Raw genomic sequence first — 20666 nt, forward strand, 5'->3', positions numbered from 1 at the left:
ATGGGATGATCGCAAGACCTAAGAACTGAATCCTAGGCCTAGAACTCGGCGTCGATTTCATCCGCCGGTTCTCAAAGAGTTCTCATTCCATCCCCATTCTTTCAAGAGTTGCTGGACGCGATACTCGGTGGCCCAGCCAAGGTCTGACTCGATGGCGCGTAACATGCGAATCGCAACACGACGCTCGCGCGCATCGGTCACACATTGACCACTAACGAAGAGTGGCTGCAACGAATTGATTCTTACGCTCCCATCGGGTCGGGAGAGGGCAATACCCAGGATCTCTCGGCTATGGAACCCAATTTCGGCCTCAATTGACCGATATGACTGCAGTCGCAGGGCGATGGTGTTCCGACGACCCGTTGATTCATGCGGCTTGTTGATCAAGAGCAGGATGCGTGCCATGTGGTAATGTTGCATGATCGATGCACACATGGGCAAGCTATGCCAGACCTCTTGCAAAGTTTCAAGGTCGGCCGCTTCTTCGGCCGGCTTATAATGTTCAATCTTGGATGGCTCAATCCGCGCACAAGGTTGAAATGTGTCTGGGAGTCCGCTATACCACGCATCGAGCTCCGACTCGAGTCGCATCCACCGTTCCATGAGAAACTGTTGTGAGACTCCGAGCGGCCCATTGTCAGACCGGGCATCATTCATTATGTTATCCCCGGAACTGATGTGGTTGACGATCTTGGACAAAATCCATACAAGACCATTGCAAATCATATCTTCTTTCATCACATCGTCGCCTTCGGGATATCCTGCTGTGCCATTATTACTAGGAAGGAGGAAACCTCTGTGGTCGATTTGCAGGCCTGCTTCTGTCCAAAGGAAGATGTCATCTGTGTTAAGCCGTGTATGGCACTCGTTGATGACTGTGGATGTCAGTAAGGGAGACTGAAGGGTTATTTAGCTAGAATGCTTACAAGCTGCCAGATAATCCTGTCGCGCAAAGTTCCAAAAGGTTGCCCGACGAGCTTTGGAGAGACCCGACTTCTTCATCTGCGCAAAGCGATTATCCCCACTTGACGGACGATGACCTGGAGGCATGATGCCAACTTCAGCCATGTCAAGCAAAGACTTCACGCCGCTCAAATGACGATTCCATGCCGGGTCAGTTGCATCGAGGAATTCATATACCGACAGGATAGCCGTCGCGGCAAGCACTTCATCGGAGTAAACACCATGCGAGCCCCGGCTATCGGACATGCGTCGGCGTTTTCGCGGATTATCTACATCTTCATGACTTTCCGTTCCACCTAGAGATGGTGAACTCTCGGCATCAGGCTGCAGCTGCTTCATCAGAAGTTGTATAGCCTTTTCATAATACTTGGCCCCATGCCAGATAAAATCTTTATCTTTGTCTGGCCACGTCTCCATGATTGCTTGGCGTGAGCAAACTCCGCCCATCTTTGCTTTGGCGCCTTTTACTCGGCCCAGCTGTTTCGCCGCATATGCGCAGGCGGCGTATTTGAGAAGAGGGTTTGATCTTGCTCGTACTGGTACATACGAAGCAAAGTACGTCCCCAGATCGAACAAGTCCATCCTGTCAAATGTCAGTTCTCGACCTGGAAATTTTCACCACTTTTTGCGTCCGACGTACCATAATCCCGGGCCCTCTGAATAATGTCGCATCAGGAAGGCTATCTCGAAATCCGTCTCCGCATCCCCATCTACACGAATTTCGACTGCTTTGTGGGCCGCGGCCATGGCAGGCCGGGACGGGAGGGAGGCGCTCCGTTGTCCGGCAATATGTCCAAGTGGATCAACAGGAGGAGATAATGAGTTGGCGGGGTTTAGAAGGAAGTTGATGGTTGTGTTTGTGTTATTGTTACTCGAGAGCGACAAGGGTGGGGACGTCGGAGGGGGCATCGCGCTACTTCGCGATCGGTTCGGAGATGGATATGACATGCTGTCCGGCACGGAGTGAGGCGAATAAGGGAATCGCTCATGACTAGCGACTGCCGAGAGAGCCTCCAACCCGTGTGAATCCGCATCGCTGGCTCGTGAGCCGCTCCCCCATCTCTGATTTCGTGATTGTGCCAACGCCAAGGCACTCGATTCGGCAAGGGAGGTTTCGAGGTCGGTCGCGTATGGGTCGGAGTTGTCAACAAAGATGACTGCCAGAGTGTTAGGAATGCTCATGAGTGCAGAAAGGACCGACAGATTGACTCACCGTGTTTAGGAATATCCAGCCAGACGCTATCCTTGTCGAAGGAGTCCTTGTACGAGAAGAAGCCTTTGAGATCCCCACGTCCTTCCTGGGCGGCGGCATTTGTATTCATGGACGCATTCTGTTGATGGCGAAAGATGATTCCCTCACTCGGGCGACACTCACGCCCACCTTTGCGACATTGCGAACACTCGGGCTTTTGTTCATCGCCTGCGAGTTCAGTTAGCCGAGAGGCGGGCAGGCAAAACAGGGAGGGGGAAAATACATTTAAGCTTCCGAGTCCGACATGTCAGGCTGGACTGGTTAGTAGAGGCGCCTGCAGGCAAAGAAAAGAGGCTTACCATCCAGTTCGGGATCGCATACCGGGCGACGTAGGCGCGACATGGGGATGTGGACTGTCCGGGGGTGGAAAAGAAACCTGGAGACTTGCGGGGGAGGTCAGGTGCCCCGGGGGAAATTGGACCCCACAACAACTCCTCATCCTCTCACCATCACCCTCAACAGCAACACGTCAAACACAGCACACGACATGGATCTTGATCTTGCTTAGCAGTGGCAATAGACCACTTCACTTCACCACTACGTGTCATTTAAGTCGCCACCCAACTGAATATTACCAAGACCAACCTGGTCGGTCGCTGGTCGGTCTTCCCTGCGATCCAACGAGTCAACAACGCCCTAACACCTGCGCTAAGATATACGCTCAGCCAATTCGCCGGGCCAAGACAACACTACTCCATCCTCTGACATCTTTTTATCTACTCGGTAAACCGCTTAGCCTCTTTCCCACGCGAAAACAGGGCCGCTTCCAGCGTCAACACTTTTAACGATCATCAACCCACGCACGGATCTCTCTTCTCGTACTAAAATCCACCAAAGCGCACATCCCACACGGTCCCCTCCTTCCTCATCACCAAAACTTGGTCGATCAGGGCTTGTCGCTACTACGAGTACTCGTTCATTTCCGCCCGCACACTCTCGGCGTGAACACCTTATTTGGACAGGTGCAGTTGGCCGCCATAGCACCAGCCATCTAGGAACAGGGACTGCTAGTGTCGGATAGAGAGGTCTGTCACGAGGCTGTTCTTAGGTAATTGGAGATTGGTTATCCATGAAGCACCAACACCCCGGAGACGACCGCGACTCCGATCGGAATTGGGCAGGTATTCGCGATTTTGCAGAAGAAAGCTTGACAATCGCGAGGCTATCTCTTCGCGTATGAGGAATCATCGATTTCTTCCATGCGTATTAAACACACAGCATGTCGCCTTTGTCCGTGGGAGACCCAGGACTTCATGATATCTGTTCTCGCGCGCCATACGTAGCCGGCCAAGGATGCATTTGCCTGGTATACTGATTGATCTTATAGTTTCCGCTAATTTAACAGCCTGGACGAGAATATCAGCCATGCGCGAGCCCGCGTCGTTGATTAGAGTGACCTGTCCGCCAAATCCACAGGTGTAGCGCGGATGCATAACTCAGGGTTGCTCATGATTCTCCCGATTCACCTACACACTCAAATAAACAGTCAATTATCTATCAATTGTATCCTCTTTCTCCTCCTCTTCGTATAAGCCTAGCCATTCATTTCATCCCTCTTCGCATTTACTCCCGAACAACCCCCTCCATTACCCGAAAAGCGGGGAAGCTGGGGCATGACACTATGACCCCTGCCAAATGGCGAACTCAGGGAAATGCACTTGAACTCTTCGGTATAAGTGATCAAGATCAGCCCGTGGGGCTCTCTACCAAAACTCTTCTCATGAACAATAGAATAAAGACAATTTGAATTCAAAGCCTAGACGCATTTCCCCTCCAATACAGCGCGGCATTTATCCCCTCGTGCAATGACTTGACAATATCGCCTGCAGGAATTACTTTCTTAATAAGTCCAACCCCAGTGCCAGCATATGTGGTTAGTCTCCCATCGGTCCCGTAGCCAGCATCTCCCCTATTAAGCTCCTCACGATAAAGATTCCCATTGTCAAACTCACTGAGACCGGCCACATGGTCAACATAAGTCTTGTTAATTAGACCGCGACCATCGTAGCCTTGTGGCCAACCGTGGATATCGCGAACTTTGTCATAGATCGTCGTTCGAACCGTGCTAATACCTCCATCCGAAGCATCTATTATCGCTTTTTGATATCCATCCGTAACGGAACATTCATAGCTCGCAAGAAAGCGTGTTCCTAGAACACAACCCTGCGCACCAAGTGCCATGGCAGCAAGCACACCTCGACTGTCACTGATACCCCCCGCAGCAATCATATTGATTTGTCTCAAAGGATCTGGGCGCAGTTCCCGAAGTTTGTCACTAATTTCCGGCAAAACAGAGATAATACTAGCCCCCTGGGCTAGAGCATGCCCACCGGCATCAACCCCCTGAACAACAATGACATCAGGGTCAATAGCCTCGACAACGTCAACCGCATCAGCCACACAGCCAACTTGAACCCAGATCCTGGTCTTACCCGCAGTGGCCTTTCTAATCTGGTCCGCCCAAGAAATGATGTCTTTGAACCCGTTGGCTGGGGCAAATAACCACACTGCTGCCGGACAGTACCTGGGGAAACAGGGCAGCGCTTTTCCTAAGGATGCGCTCCACGTTATGAATCCGACGCCAATAGGCAGGAACTTGGGGCCTTTGCCCTCGGTCTCGGCCTTTATTTTCAAGTCTGGCGTGCTTTCCTGGAGAAGTAGCTTCTCGGCTTCTTCCAGAAGGTCTTCGAGGTTGTCGCTATTATAACCCGCAGCAATGAATCCCAGACCTCCAGCTTTTGAAACAGCGACTGCGAGTTTTGGCGTCGCGGCTTTTGCCATGGGTGCCGATACGATAAGGGGGACTTTGCCCAGGGTTACTCGCTGGACATTGACATGTTGTCTTCAAGTGGTTCGATTGATGGATATTAAACCTTGAAAGAGCTATAAGGCAAAGAAGTGAGGAAACGAAGTTCATCAATAGTAGTCAACAATAGCAGAGGACTCAAAATAAGGCAAGAGTAAAGTCACGATAAATGGATCAAATACGATTTGTTTTCATGGGCTTCCTGACTTTTGGGGCTGCGCACCGCTCGGATATTCACCTCGTGGGGTATTGAGGGGGGCGGGACCGGCAGGTTCCTCTCCATAGCCCCCGAGGTAATAACTATCATTGTGTGTTACTAGTAGCAAAATGATAAATAATGGTATGTATGAAGTTAGATCTCTATTGCCGCAATAACCGAACTGTTAAGATAAACATGATATATCTTATCTCTGTGCGTATATTGGCCACTCACACGACCGTGTGATGGCCTTCCCATAATCCGGGGTACAAGGGCGGGGTTCTCGATGCCGCAATACCCAACCACTAGTATATCGCTAAATGGAATGACTTTTCTGAGCGCTAAAAGGAAGAACAATTATTGCGTTCAAGTTCTACAATGGGTCATTAGTCAATATATCATACTACGGGCAAAGAGGATCACTGGCAGCTGATCACTAGTAGGATGTACTATTTCCAGTATCAAAGTTAACGACTGCACCGGATGTCCAGGTATCTCCTAAAAAGGTATGAAAATAATTATATCGCCTTGATGGGCTCTTTTAGTTAGAAGGGCAGACGAATACATGTAGATATACAGTTTGACAGGATTACACAAGGGGTCTCCCCAAAGCAAACTTGCCAACGTCAATGCTTACAAAGCACTGAGCGCATAGCCTCTAACGTGTTATAACCTTATTTTATAAAAAAGAAAAGGTTGTACATTTCCATTCTAGCAAAGCCCCGAATCTCTACGCTAATCTGTGAACCAAGGACGTCAAGGGTCAATCAATGGGGTAATCGAGTACCAAACTCGAAAAGAATACCGATATAGAAATTTTAGTTATAACTCACATGGAAAATAGTCGCTATCCATAGATCATATCTTGTTACAGACTTCTTTTACCCCTCGGGCACAGGACAAAGAGTTCAGGGGTACTGGCATTGTGTCCGAATGTATTTTATTCGAAATATTGCCCAAACAATGAGGCCCTATTTTAAGCTCTTCACATACAAAACGCACAATAAAGTCTTTGATCTTTGAGCAGTAAACAATGTCACTCAAAGACTCTGCGGCTAATACCAGTACCGTACTATTGACATTATATTCGGGGAAGGGCGAAGTGATGTTTCACTGAAGGGACAAATTTCATTCTCACCAGAACCATTTGAAAGAAAAGAAGTAGTTTCAAGTTAATCGCTTAACCTCGACACCATAATCTCAAAACACCTTTGTTTTGAAACTATATTCGAATCTCGAATGCTCCAGAGTATGAAGAAACAACCCCCCAGAGCTCGAGTCCAAGACATAAATACTCGAGAATACCCCCATCAATCGAACCAGAACAGCCAACAACAGTCTTAGTACAGAGTTCTCAAGCATCAGAAATATTCAATCTTCGTTAGTTTCGCATATTGCTACACCACATCACATTACTACATTGCATTCCACCAGCCATCCACTCACCCATCCACCATGTCCGACTCAAAGTATAACCACAACGAATTTGTAAAGGCCCGCTTAATACTTTACAAAAACCTAGAAGACCTCAGCACCGCCCTGCAAATTCCATACAGCGACAGGCAAAGCATAGCCAAATCCCTCATCGATTGCACAGAAGAACTAGACACCATGGACGAGCGCGCCGCCAAAGCCCAAGCAACCGAAGGAGCCGACGTCCCATCCTGCCTCAAGAAGCGCTGCAGGCTTATAAAGGAAGTTATGAATGCGCTGAGCGCGGCGGTCGCCGAAACCGATAGAATGCTTTCTCGCGCCGTGCTTATGACGGCGTACCTTAGTTCGCAGGTTGGTAGACTTACGTTGAATGCTCATGATGATAGGGTTGATAAGACGGCGCGGCATTGTGATGAGGGGACTGTTTGCTTGGAGCTTAATTGGGTGCGGCCTAGTACGACGGGGAGTCAGGCTGCTGAGGAGGCGTATCGCGTTCTTGGGGAGAGGTGGGATTCGCTTGATCTTGCTGTTGATGGGTGTGATTGTCTTCAGTGTGGTAGAAGGCTGCGTCGTGGTGGTGCTACTATGTAGTAGTAGTTGCATGGTGGGGATGATAGGAACTGCGCTAGTTAGTAGGTAGTAGCAGTTATCTTTTACTGTGCTCTAGTGTGCCATATAGCATGAATTCATTTTAATCTTGAACATAGTCTTTTTCTCTTCAATCGTAGAATTCCGTATTTGACAGTGGGGAAATGAGATTTCTTTCGCCAAATTCGCTTGAAAGAAATAGAAACAACGCCTTGAGATATTTAATGAGCACAAAGGAAGATTGATTACATCGATGCTTTAATTTCATAGAGATCCCATTAAATCGTTTCGTATTTTGGCTCCCCGACCAGCGGTAGAGACCGTGATAAAACTGAGTAGAAAGCTGAGAGCCGAGCCAAGCTGAAAAGCTATAGAAGAGATAGAGAGACAAAGGAGACTCATAACAACAATAAGAGAGAAAAAGGAACAAAACAAAAGAACAACCAGGACCAATCCTGTGAGGTATCACAATCACAATCACAATCATAACCCAAAGATACCACAGAAGTATTTCGATGATAGCATGCTGAAAAACGACTCAAGACGCCACTGCTATAGAACATGAAAAGGAGGAAAGAATACAAGCCGACTATACCCTGCTATTCTAGACTAGACAGAGCGAAGCCAAGAAGGTGGGGAAAGAAGGGGAAGGAAGAAGAAGATGATGATGAAGGTGGTTCATGTTCAGGCCATGAGTTCGTTGATAGAAATCTCATCATCCTGTCTACCCAGCTCAGGTAAGAGCATGGCAGGTTGGCCCATTAGATGGGGCGCGGGGCCATCCATCCAGGGGCCACGCTCGGCATCTGTCGCATTGAGGACACCCTCCGCGCGCTTCATGGTCTCGACATCGAGATCGGTGACATATGCATCGCGGTGGGTACCATCACCCGCGCCACCAGGAAGCTGAAGACGGACCTCGAAGTCATTATTCAACATCATCTCGTCCTTCCACAGGCGACGCTGACCGTCGAAGACGCAGAGGACCCGCTTCTTTGTCTTCATGCTGCTATTCGGGCAGCCCCAGGATTGCGGGTAGTTGCCGCGGTTATTGCGGCGACGGGTGACGGCGCGGGGCTTGGCGGTATTTTTGGAGACCGCGTTGGCGGAGCCGATGATGGGGCGGGAGGAGTTGGAAGAGGATTTGGAAGATTTGTGGTTGTTGGAGGAGAGGCGGGTGCGCCAAAGGTCATTTAGGTCATCTTCGTCATGAGAGTCGTTATCATCTTCGAGCGGGCCAGCCGCGTCAAGCAATTGATGCTTTTCCATCGTCTTCTGAACCTCTTCGTCGGCGGCGACTTCGGCCAGTCGTTGTTGGTTGATTGCCTCGGAGGGTTCCTCCTGCTGCACAACGCGCAGGACACAGTCGTCCAGATGCTCGTAGAACTCCTGCGCACTGCTGAACAATACGGAACAGGTGGAGCATTTGCCGGTGGCGTCGGGGCTGTAATTTGTGCCCTTCTTGGAAGAGCCGTTGGGGCTGCGCTTGCGGCAGTTGGGGGGAGTTTGCTCGACGCCGTGGACGGAAGTCAAGTGGCGCTTGAAGACATCGGCGCGGTTGAAACTCTTTTCAGCGGGGGAGCCGGGTCCTGGGCAGAAGCCGCAAACCATTGTGCCCTTGTAGTGGGTGAGAGTGTGGCGGTTCTTGTCATATTTGCGCGCGAAGCCCTTGGTGTGGTATTCGCAGGTCATGATGGGGCATTTCTCGGGGCGCTCGGATTGGTGGGTGAGCATGTGGGCTTTGAGATCCTTGAAGACGCGACCGCAGTCGGGGAAGGGGCAGCGGCCCTTTTCCTTGACCTCGTCATCAGCTTCGACACTGCTGAGGGCGGGGCTTTGTTGGGAGCGACGGGAGTGAATCGAGGAGATGGAGGAGCGGCGGTCGTAGACGGAGACAGGGCGCGAATGGGGACCTGGCATAGAGAGGGAGGCACCTGCTCCCTGGAGAGGCGAACCTTGGTGGTCGACATTGTCGCTGTATGGGATTGGGGAGGTTGCGGGCGAGTGTGGGAGGAAACTGTGGGGGATGTTGGAATAGGTGGCAGGGTCCTCGGGGTAGGAGATGGTCGGAGTGAAGTTGGGGCCCGGGTGGACTGGTTGGATGAGAGAGGGATCTGGAGGAACGGGAATGTGTGTCAGCGTTCAAGTTGTCCCATGGTTGAAGGAGTATAAGATATGCGCCACATACCAACAAAAGGATCGGGGAATTTCTCCTGATACAATCCATCCATCTCCACCTGTCCCATATAATCGTGAGAGGGGAAGAGATCACCCATGACAGCAGCAGGCAGGCCCAGGCCGTGGTTGGTGTTCACCCAATTATCTTGGAAGACTTGTTGAGCACCGGAGTATGGAGAACTGATGACGGAGGAGGGAGCACTGGCAATGGAAGGTCCTGAGGCAGTTGAGCCGGTGGGGATTTGGGGCTCAGACTGGCTAGTGGAGATTGAGGGAGGTGTAGTCGGCATCGAAGGGAACTGGTGTTTCTGGAGGTCCTCATAGATGGGACCATCGAGATATGCCAGGCGAAAATCAGGCTGGGCTTGTTGGTGGTGGTGGTGTTGATGTTGATGTTGATGTTGATGCTGGTGCTGGTGCTGGTGCTGGTAGGGCATGCCGTCCATGGGGAATGAGAACATATCAACCATGCTGGGGTCCATTGGCATCGACTGAAAGTAGGAGGGCTTGGAACGAGAATGAGAATCAACGGCGAGCATTTTGGATTTTGAATTTGATTCAGCGAGCGCAATTGGAGCGGAGCTCTGGTGAGTCGAGACTCTATATCGCAGACCGGTTAGTATGGTGCCCAGGTGGAAATGTAATGCAAGAATGGCAGTGGGAATGGGACAATACCGGGATAAAGTTAGATTTACGGCCCGGCCAGATCAACGTGCCAACTCGGAGGAAAGCAACGTGCGATGATGAAGGGGGGGAGGGGGGGGAGATGTTGAGCAGGATCAAGGACTCATAAAGGCACTCCTTGCGTGGTGATGGGGAAGTATGACATGGAGATCTTCAATGTTGACGGCGGGGAAAAGAGGGAAAGAGTAGAGTATTATAAAGTCGGAGTGAACGATGGGATCTATGATCTGAGGAAATTAAAATAAAAAGAAATAATAGAATCATAAAATAGAATTATCATAATAATAATAATAATAATAATAATAATAATAATAATAATAATAATAATAATAATAATAATAATAATATTCATGCAATAATCAGAAAGGGAATAATGATTTTATGGAGTAAGAATTAAAAGGAATAAAATAAAATAAAAGAAAATTCCAGTACTCCGTAATATATGCAATAATCCAAACAGGAAAAGATAAAATAAAAATACAAATAAAATACCAAAAAGGGAAAGCGAATAGAAGATCAGCCGTATGACGTGTGTAAAATGACAATACGCGAACCAGAGCGGGCGCAGCAGTTCGTGTTGCTCAGTGCGTGCAGTAGTTAGTTTACATCCTTTAGGTATGTATGTATGAGTAAACTAGAGTGTATCTGTCCTAGTACTGGGGACAAATACTCATACTCAAGTCCAGCTCCGCCTCCTTAGGCGTCCATGGATAGTTACTCATGCGGTCATAGTACGGGGTAGTGTGTAGAGAGGAGGATACTACGGAGTAGTAGAGGACACACGGTATACGGATACAGTATACAGACTTGATCATCCTGTCCAATCCTCATCTTTTAGGCATCGGCGAGTCCGTGTACTTTGTGAATGGCTCCGTAAACTAAGCGCAAGACTAAAGTGCGTCGATTTGTCAGAGTGGATATGTGATCTCCTCCAGGGCTACAACCCGTACAGACACACTCGTACAGATATTACAGATATTACAGATACTCCGTACAGATGGTAGAGTGCGTACTTGCGTCCTCTATCCTCTATCCTCTATCCTCTACTTCATACAACGCATTGTCGACCCGTCAGCGTTACATGCTCCAGACAAAAGGGTACCAAATCTGTACTCGTACGAGTACTGACCTAATCGTTGGCTGTGAGCAAAACCCGTCACCTCGGGTCGACTCGTCAAGTCCACTAGTACAGAGACGACTCCTCCAACCACAAACAAATCACAGCGCCGAACCGCCATCGCTCCAAGAAACACGCAGTGGGGTCAAGAAGTACCCGGTTCACCCACTCAGATTCCCCCATTCACGATCTGGCAGTCAAATCGCGTTGCGTCCACCCGCTCGGGACGGACGATCGCGCCATCTTGGTTGATTGATTGGCATCACTCAATACCACCGGGGACCTCCACTCTTTCCGCTATTCCCCTTCGTCCTCCCTCAAGTGACGATCCCTCGGTCCAGGCAGTGTGATCCGATCCTCTCCCTCTCCCCTGGTGAGAGCCGCATGCGTTCGTTGCCATTTGGGCCGTCCCTCGTATTCCCAGGGTTGCAACTAATGGCCAGGGTTAGGATTGGGATTGGGGTTGGGTTGGGTTGAGAAAAAGGGGGCCACGAGGATGGGCATGACATTCATTCCCATTTGCGTTCACATGCTGATACTGACACTGATACTGATACTCGATGTCTACCGAGTATGTCTACTGAGCATGTAGTGGGTGGTGTACTCCGTAGTTACTTGTAGCTTAGATACGAGTATTCCAAATCCTCGGTAGTAAAACCGATCAAACTCTGGTCTGACGGCATCATGGATCTCTAATTCCGTGATATACAGACAAGAAAACGGAAACAAAGCTCTGCATACATAGGCTGTGCAGTACACACCTTACGGGGCCAGGTGGAAACAAACCACCAAGTCATGTTTCCTGCCTTCAACCGTGATTCTGCAGTATTCCCCGACAGTACCTAAGCCACTGATCCGGAAAAGACCGCCCATCCAATCCCGCCCTCCCCTCACAGCCCTAAGAGGAGACCAGGAGATACTACGGCCCGGAGTAGCCGTCACGAACCAGACGACCCTGCCACCGGTCGGTGAGCGAGAGGCCCCGACTCTCTCGGCGACAGCCACGATCCTGGCCCTAGCCACAGAATTGGCCAATGAATCATCCTCGCACAAGAGGAACCAATCTCCCATTGGTTCTCTGTCTCTCCCTCAGTGGGCCTCCAAGCAGAATTGAGGCGCAGCAGGGATTGCGTTCACCGCTGGGATCGGCGATCCCGACATGACCTCATTCGACACGCGTATTACTGCCCTACAGCGGACGGACCCATGTATAAAAATGCATCCTTCCGTACAGGGGTTCACTACTGCCCGACTCACCCAATAGGGAGATGGTACGAGCGCGAGGGTTTGGGCTTGGCTTCGCCCTACGGCCTGCACGGGGTCCACGTCAATGATGGATCGTCCGTGGCAGTGTTGAACCCTCAATTGGAGGCAGTTACTGGTCCTGTCAGAACTGTCAGTTCGCTGTCAGGTCCCTCATGCAATGCAATCATCATCATCAATCAGCCCGAAAGGGCCAGGCCAGGCCAGGCCAAACGGCGTAACGACGAATAACGGATCTCGCTTCTCTGAAACGCAAGTCTGAAAAAACCTTGACTCTCTGACCACCCGCCAGTCAACACCGAGAATAGGGATCTCGGGTCCTGCAACCCCTGCAAACCCTGCACAAACCCTTGTGATGAGACGGCGGCAGCGACCCAATAAGCCCCCACGCCATTGGAACTACTCGTACGGAGTATGGAGTACATAGTACTACCCACCATCTAGGTTTCCGGTCGCTCACCCTGATAGCACCACTTTTTAGCCCCCAAACCAATTCCCAATGTTTGGAATAGGTGAACGGCCTCCCTGATCGTTGATAGGGCTGCTCGCTAAACTCAGGATGATTAGGGTACCACCCCACAAATAAGCCAGGACCACTGCCCCGGGATGTCACCAACCCTACTCTCCGTACTCCGTACTGTAATCCGTATAGGCTCTGGCCCAAAACGGGTGTGGATTCTCATTGTGGCGCGGTCCCTTGCTCTGCGCTTCTCACCCACGGCGACTCCGAGCCTGCGAAATCTGGCGGAGCCCCAACTTGTTGGCACAGTACGGGGCACGGAGTTTAGTACGAGTAGTAATTCAATCAATTTCCGGTGCCGCACGGTTGGGTCGGCCAAGGTCATGACCTAGCCACAGTCAGGCAAAGTATGCAAGATGACTAGGTATTCCTATTCATCACACGTGTTTTGAGGTGAGACCTCACTTTAGGGGAGTCTTTAGCGATTCCAGAAGATGGGGGAAAGCAATAAAAAAAAACCAAAAGGTTGCACCGGCCTATCTCCGTTGATTCCGCCATCAATAAACTAATTTCCCCATAGGATAGATCGACACTTATCTCTCTGGATAAATCACCGGGATAAGTCCGGCCATAACCCATCCCATGGTTCGATATTCCGAGCTCAGATAATACCCCAATTGCCCAAACCTCCTCTCCCATCCCAGCCTAACCCCAGCTCAGACAGTGCACTAACAAAACACAATGCCTAAATCAGCAATCGGGGTAACCACAACCGCCCCAAGGCAACCCATGGAACGGCTCCCGCGTCGGTAATCGGTTCGCAACCCTACTTTATCCTCCTGACCTGATTGACCCTATTTTCCCTCTCATCCCATCCCATCCCATCCCATCTCTCCCTTTCCCCACATTCTTCTCAACACGGCTCGACAAGGCTGAGACCAAAGTTCATCATCCCCTAATACGTAACAGCGTTTAATTCCCACGAAAGCTTCTCGGAGAAATAAAGGAAACTAGTCGCTGCTAATTTCCCTTTCCGTTCAATCAGACGAGTTTGCCTTGCCCAACCCAGCCAAACTCCTTGGTCATTTGAAATTCAAAAAAGGAGGGTGGACCATTCTCCTGTAACCCGGGTCCGCAGATCATCCAGTCTCGAGCATGGACCAGAGTCTGGCCTCAACAGGCTTGTTGTCGCATTGACCAGATTGGGACGACATATCCCAATTTGCGAGTCTGTATCTGACTTGTACCGCTTGTAATACATGCAATGTAGGGGCCATATCATGTTCTCTCCATGATTCTATTTCTATCGTCGGGATGTGATCTTCTTTGGATGTACTCCGTCTGGAATAAGTAGATCTATGTAAGTCTAAGCCCTATGGCAATGATCCTTCTATGTATGTATATCTGTAGGCGCCTGTCCTTGTCCTCCATGTGGTTGCGGCGACAAATGGCGGGTGGTGAGAGGTGTTCTAAAAACAGAAATGTACAAGGATAACCAAAATGGTGGGTGATCGCCGCCGGACAGGACAGGGCAGAACAGGGCAGGACCAGGATAAGGGCACTGACAGGGTTTATGCCAGGGATTCCCCTGTGTTAGTACATACTGTGGCTACAGAGTATACGTTGTTATTGGCACTGATTACGAGAAAGGAAGCGGGAAACCGTATTCCCTTTGTTTTCTTCTTGATGTATGCATATTCTCCCGCCCCGGCGCCAGATATTGATTGTTCTTTGTCCATTTGCTTGTAGTAACAAATGCACCCATACCCATGGCTAGCCCTTGACTATGAATGTGGGGGCCAGACTCATTTCACCTTTGCATTGTGGGGTTCGTAATCTTCTCGGAATCTGCGGGAGATGCGCTACACTCCCCGGTGACTCTGCCTTGGGTCTCGCCCCCCTTTTTTTGGCCCTTCTGCAAAATAGACTCGCTGTGTCTCAGAATCATACCTGGCGATCGCATGCAAATCCAAAACAGGACGGAATAAGACAAGTCGGTCCCCCAAATCTGCAACACCACTGACATGGATCTGGAACGAGGCTCTTTATTTTCTCTATTGGTCTATCGGACATCTCTCCGCTGGCGTTTCCGAATATGCTCAGTCATTTCCTTGAGCATGTACTGTACTTACATCGGTCTAGAGTAGGAGTAATTGGGGGCCAGCGACGAGTGTAACCCCACCACCGCGTGGCAGTCTCGATCTGACAGAAAACGTGGCCAGCATACTCCGTACTGGCCCCAATAACCCAGTACTCGTACAACCCACCCTACTGTCTGCTCTGCCATGCCAATGCGCACTAGTGGACGAAAAAGAGTAACCACCTACCTATTGTATCCAAGTCGTGCGCTGTATGCGTACCCCGAAAAGAATAATCGTAATTCTCTGCGGAAATAATGCAGTTCCAACTTCTCAAGATACGCTATTGCGTTCTAGTTGGTCAAGTGCAGCGAGTTCTCATCACATCACCCGCCTAATCCAAGCTAGGCAAAAGGGGAGAATTTCCAGTCCCGACTTTTGCGAACTTGGTAAACTCTACTCCCTAGCGGCTCTTACAAAATTCCAACTCGAATTGTCAAATACTGTAGAACCGAAATGGATCCAATCTAATCTTCATTCTCCTACCCTACGGAGTACTCCGTATTGTCTTGCACGGGGTGCCCGTTAAACTTTGCATGTCGTTTATTCTATCTCCGTTTTCCGTTTTTCTTGGGTTTCTTTTCGTTCCGCACTGCTGACAGCCAACGCCCCCGTTTCAAGAAGCGATCCGCATCCGCCTTTTCCTCCCCGTCCTCCTGTCCCCATCATCCCCCCCACAACCGCGCGCCACTAAGTTATGTGTGCCTAGGGCCGGTGCACACTTCCCTAGGCCACTCTTGGTAACAGTAAACAAGCCCTAGCTTGTTAGCGCTTAGCTTAATCTACACATGCGAAGTATTTGTCAGTTTACAAGGATGGCGAGAGATAGGCCACTCGGTTTGCTGGTTTGACGGTTAAGTCCGGTCGATCCGCTATACCCCGGCGCATCACAGACGGTCCATTTAGTACTCTATAGATTGGCGACGATCATGGACGAGTTTGAGGGATTACGACGGGTAGATCTAACTATGTACCTGATTATAATATGGAGTAGCACAAATTAAATGAAATGAAACTACTCCGTACGGAGTAAACTATCATGGTCTACTCTCTAGTATAGTGGATTAATACTAGTGTTTGAAGGATTCTGAATCAATAGTCGAGTATCCGTACTCTGTGCAGAGCGGAAAAGAAAGAAAATTCTCGAATTGAATTTGACAGATCCACGATAAAATCATGGCTGGCTGGAAAGATATGGCAGATCGACATGACACCTGTCTTGCGCGGTGATTTCCGTCGGGTAGGGAATGCCTCACCCCACCAACTAGCCACACTAAGTGTGATAATATATGGGGCTCCTACTGTACAGTAGCCCACCGTACGAGTAGCTACTCGATTTGGCACCTTTTCATCTCTCATTCTCATGCTTCCCCTGAAAAGAGTGGAGCACTATCTCTCCCTCGCCAAGCAATGGCTTCCCCAACGCTATTTCCTTGCCAAAATTTTGACGCCCGTTGCCAGTGCTCGAGTCATTTGACAAGCCCAGGCTACATGCTCCGTCCGGATACGGAGCTGACAATGTACTTTTGGCTCTCTGGGAAACGGTCGATGCGCCGTTCTACCGCAGCTCCTTGCCTTGTTTTTCTTGTTCTTTTCCTTTTTCTTTTATTTTCGTTGTTATTTATTCATTGTATCCTAAATTTCCGCTTCCCCTACCCCTGCCGCTACACTTTTCTTTACTTGATGGAATGGACAGCCAAGTCCCCGCAGGCTGATTTACGGTACTCCGTGCTCTGCCCGGAGACTCACAGAGGAGAAATATATTAACAAATCCAGCACACCGGTTCCCCCCTGTCTCCGCGCACGGTTATGCATCCGACCGGGACACTTGGCGGTCGACCGGTCTGGGGGAGAGGGGCTCTGCACGGATTTGTCTGTGATCCTTTCTCTCTTTCCTGCGACAAGAACCACAGAGTATGTTTCCAAGCAATGTATGCGCTGTCCCGTGGCCAAAGTTTCCTCCGAGTCAGATCTAGACCGTCGAATCTACAAATTTGGGCAGCAAAGCACGGCCCATTTGGGTTGGAGAAACATGATCATCAACTTGAACTTGAGCATGAATTTGACCATGATAGCCAGCCAGCCACGATTGACCGACCGGTAGCGAGCTTTGACAGCACTTTAGAAATATTCCCGATGGTTATTCTCCGCGAACGTGAGTGCGTGTATGTAGGAAGTACGTAAGTACGCACGCACGCATGGAGGTGTGCATGCGTGAGTGAGTGACAACCCACGAAGCAGCAGGCAAGGCAAGGGGCGTAAAAAAGGGGCAAGGCAGAGACAAGCAGGCATAATCAAACCACCATCCTACTGGTGCGTATGTAGTATGTACTGACAATGCAGGCCATATGTACGGAGTACGGAGTGTTCCGTATACACTACTGTACTCGTAGCATACGAATCTTACCAGATCGGAATCTCTCAACAAAGGCGGGACCTGTGGGGGCCGATCGACAGCCGACATGACTTGAGATGCGGTATCCTTATGCCTTGTTCGTTAAGAAACTGCGAGACACAAGAGAAGTCACAATATGTACATAGGAATTCACGATCGCAGGATTGGACGGGCGTCGATCCAGGCCTGCACTGTTCCCTCCCCCCTCTCCATCCCCTACAATATGGGTCACATGGTACGGGAACCCCCCTGCATCGACTCCATAGCGTTGTACGGGTCATGATTCGTCATGTTGTAGTAGTGTAGCGCCTCAAGCCTCGCCCTTGGAGCACGGGAACGGGGACACGGGCACGGGCAGGGAGGGCGGTCCGATCCTTTCACCATGTGGAAGAGCTGTGGGGGTGAGGGTTCGGTTAGGTTGGGTTATGGCCGCTGTAGTATGTACAGGGGAAGGGAGAGACGGACAGCGCAATGGAGAAGCCTGAAAATGAGTTTGTTGGCGCCTGGGCTTGCTTGGCTTGCGAGGGTCCTAGGCCACTGGTTTCTACGTCTGCCGGTGAATTTCTCCTCTATCAAGAATGATGTACTTGTACTTGCTGCTGGGCGTTTGGACATGGAGAAGTATATCCTATCGCGGTGTTTGTCCCCATTCACCCGGGCACATTTCTTTTTCTCTTTCGGCCCCCAGGACGCCGTATTTTCTTATTCTTCTTCATCCTCGGGTGAGGATCACCATTTCTGAACAAACCATATCCAATGGCTTCCCGCCCTGCTAGAACACCCGCGAACTATTGACGCAAGATAAGCTTTAGCGTGAAGGTGAGGGTAAGAGAAAGAGACAAGAGGAGGGGCCAAGATCGATTCATTCACCCTCCGAACCCAGCAAGGAACATGACTCGGCCTGAACATTATTATTGGTGCGAGGTACGACGAAAAAAGGATCGCCTCGTTTCCGGAGCACGTCCGCTCCTTGTATAGACGTATGTATACGGTTCAACTACTGAATAGCGAATTACATCATGCCCGATCGACGAGGATCTACAGCGCCCGGGTGAGTGGCGTATGTATGTACTCCATACATGGATGTGCCGTTCGCCAGAGCAAACAATCCTGCCCTTGCCGAGAATCTTTGACTAAACATCATCTAGACTCCAGAGACAAGGCAGGTTTGTGTGGCTCGTAATGACGCCCCAACCCCAGTTGCCTCCGACTAACCCAGCCGAACCGAACTCAACCCAACCCCAGAGCCCTTTCGTAACGTGTAAGCGCAACCGAAGGGGTAAGAGAAATCTCTGGCGATTGGCCCAGAGTTTCATGGCGTCGTACAGCCATCACACGATCCTAGGCAATAGTTTTGGTTCGCAAGATACAATCCTGGCAGTCTCGGGCGGATTTACCCTAAATACTAGTTTACAATGATAGCCATAATTGAGAACAAATCGAGTAGACCGATGGTCCCCGGAAGAAAACACTCGGTTCCCCCTGTCTACGTGATAGAGACTCTTTCCCGTTTAGCTCGAAGCATGCATGCAGATAGCAGTTGTCAATCTTGCATCAAATTAGGGTGGAGAGAGGGGAAGAGAGACTCGGCATATGTCCTGGAAGAAGCCACAGCTTCCAAGGTTACTGTAGCTCGCATAGTACAGGACCTCCCACATATCAGACGTGCATACTCCGTACTCCGTATGTACATCAAGCACGCTATCGCTGTCACTGCTGTCACTCTTACTCCCACAGATGCACAGGCAGATCACACTTCCACCAATAGCCCCAGTACGAGAAAAAAAGAGGGGGGATCTGCACACGACCGCAAAACTAGTGACTCGCTCGATCCTCTAATATGTGTGTCGTGGTGTGCGCCCTATCGCCGCATCTAGATTATATTAATTTATCTCCCGCGGTATATACCTATCACATTTGTGATCTTCATCGCCTCCAGACGCGGGATCGGGAACCAGATTTGCATAAGCGCGCATGCAATTTTACCTCATCCAGGCACCTCTCGCCCTCCAGACCTTCCTTCCCCTCCCTCCTCCCCTCACGTCACTTAAACTTCACCTCGCATCGCCTCCCTGTCTGTACATGTACGGTAATCTTGCGCCTTTTCTTCCTTACAGTGCTGCATAAATCCACGGACGTTGCGTCCTCTGCCAGTAATTTCAATACCTTGAACTGCCCACTTCGAAGAAGATCGGCGCTCCTGTGACGGGTCGACCACTAGTCATTTCGATCTGTCACCTCTCAGTATTGCTTCACCGCATAATAAGTCTCCGTACGGAGTAGACAGGCGCGTGCTTCGGCAAATTTCGGAAATAAAATACCTTACACGAGCTTTTCGGAGGTACATATCGATTTCCGTCCGGAAACGAAAATAAGGGAAGTGGGACTAGATACGGAGTACATAGTGGAAAAATAAAATAAATAAACATAGATCTAAGCTCCTACCCGCACCTCATCGAGAACACTACTATCGTTCAACTTGAAATTTGGCTTGAAATTTGGCTTGCGGAGATGTTTTCCGCAGGCTCTGTATCCTACTACCTGCAGTGGATACGCCCAAAGATCCATCGGGTGCGATAGCTCCTCGCCCTGCTGCTATCCGAAGAATTAAATTCTGACATCCCGTGTGGCATGTGGGGAGCTCCCTCCACTATTAAAGTATAATTCTTGTTTCCTTCGTTCGGGTTGCGTAACCTGGTAAACAGATTCCTTGGCAACTTGATATATCCGGTATATTCTTCTACAATGTACGGAGTACTACGAGAGGAGTATACTAACTTACTAGTACTACTAGTAGTGCTTACCTTTTGGGACCTGCCCCAGTGGGCGCCTGTCTCCATAAAACTAATCGCTGTTCTGGAAATCTTCGTGTCGATGATCAGCCACAAGTGCCTCATTTTTCAGTAACGTCCTCCACTATACTCCGTACGGAGCACGCAGTACGGGGATCTGTTCCATAGGGGTGAATCAATTGCCTGGTTTGTCCATCCCGGGAAGAAATTGTTAAGGCCTACGCCGATCGGCCCTATGAGAAATTTACCTCGCTGACCCCGAGATCCGGCGGTGTCCTTGGCTTCTCGATCGTGTCCACTTTCTGAGGCGGTGCGGATCCACTAGGAGAGCTTTTCTTCTCCTTGCTTTTTTTCTCTCTCACCTAAGAGGGGGGGCACCCGAGACAGTGTGGAGAGA

At 50.0% G+C, this 20666-nt stretch overlaps 5 protein-coding genes across 5 annotated transcripts; 2 read left to right on the top strand and 3 right to left on the bottom strand.

The window, feature by feature from the left end:
- Positions 1-57: 57 nt before the first annotated feature.
- On the bottom strand, positions 58-2534 carry N7509_001789 (uncharacterized protein; the record flags this gene model as incomplete). Its single annotated transcript, XM_056626426.1, has 5 exons — positions 58-875; positions 927-1546; positions 1604-2120; positions 2177-2445; positions 2515-2534. The coding sequence occupies 5 exons, from the start codon at positions 2532-2534 to the stop codon at positions 58-60; spliced, it is 2244 nt and encodes a 747-aa protein (XP_056492221.1).
- A 1430-nt stretch (positions 2535-3964) lies between these two features.
- N7509_001790 (NAD(P)H-dependent flavin oxidoreductase) lies at positions 3965-4996 on the bottom strand (the record flags this gene model as incomplete). Its single annotated transcript, XM_056626427.1, has 1 exon — positions 3965-4996. The coding sequence occupies one exon, from the start codon at positions 4994-4996 to the stop codon at positions 3965-3967; it is 1032 nt and encodes a 343-aa protein (XP_056492222.1).
- Positions 4997-6675: 1679 nt separating this feature from the next.
- N7509_001791 (uncharacterized protein) lies at positions 6676-7245 on the top strand (the record flags this gene model as incomplete). Its single annotated transcript, XM_056626428.1, has 1 exon — positions 6676-7245. The coding sequence occupies one exon, from the start codon at positions 6676-6678 to the stop codon at positions 7243-7245; it is 570 nt and encodes a 189-aa protein (XP_056492223.1).
- Positions 7246-7926: 681 nt separating this feature from the next.
- zfpA (uncharacterized protein) lies at positions 7927-9959 on the bottom strand (the record flags this gene model as incomplete). Its single annotated transcript, XM_056626429.1, has 2 exons — positions 7927-9356; positions 9431-9959. 2 exons carry the CDS (start codon positions 9957-9959, stop codon positions 7927-7929), a joined length of 1959 nt encoding a protein of 652 aa, XP_056492224.1.
- Positions 9960-17011: 7052 nt separating this feature from the next.
- N7509_001793 (uncharacterized protein) lies at positions 17012-17376 on the top strand (the record flags this gene model as incomplete). Its single annotated transcript, XM_056626430.1, has 2 exons — positions 17012-17237; positions 17327-17376. The coding sequence occupies 2 exons, from the start codon at positions 17012-17014 to the stop codon at positions 17374-17376; spliced, it is 276 nt and encodes a 91-aa protein (XP_056492225.1).
- Between the last annotated feature and the right edge of the window lie 3290 nt (positions 17377-20666).

The sequence above is a fragment of the Penicillium cosmopolitanum genome, assembly GCF_028827165.1.
Source record: "Penicillium cosmopolitanum strain IBT 29677 chromosome Unknown utg000004l:1.0-4361866.0:1.0-4365735.0, whole genome shotgun sequence".
In the NCBI taxonomy this organism is placed as follows: domain Eukaryota; kingdom Fungi; phylum Ascomycota; class Eurotiomycetes; order Eurotiales; family Aspergillaceae; genus Penicillium; species Penicillium cosmopolitanum.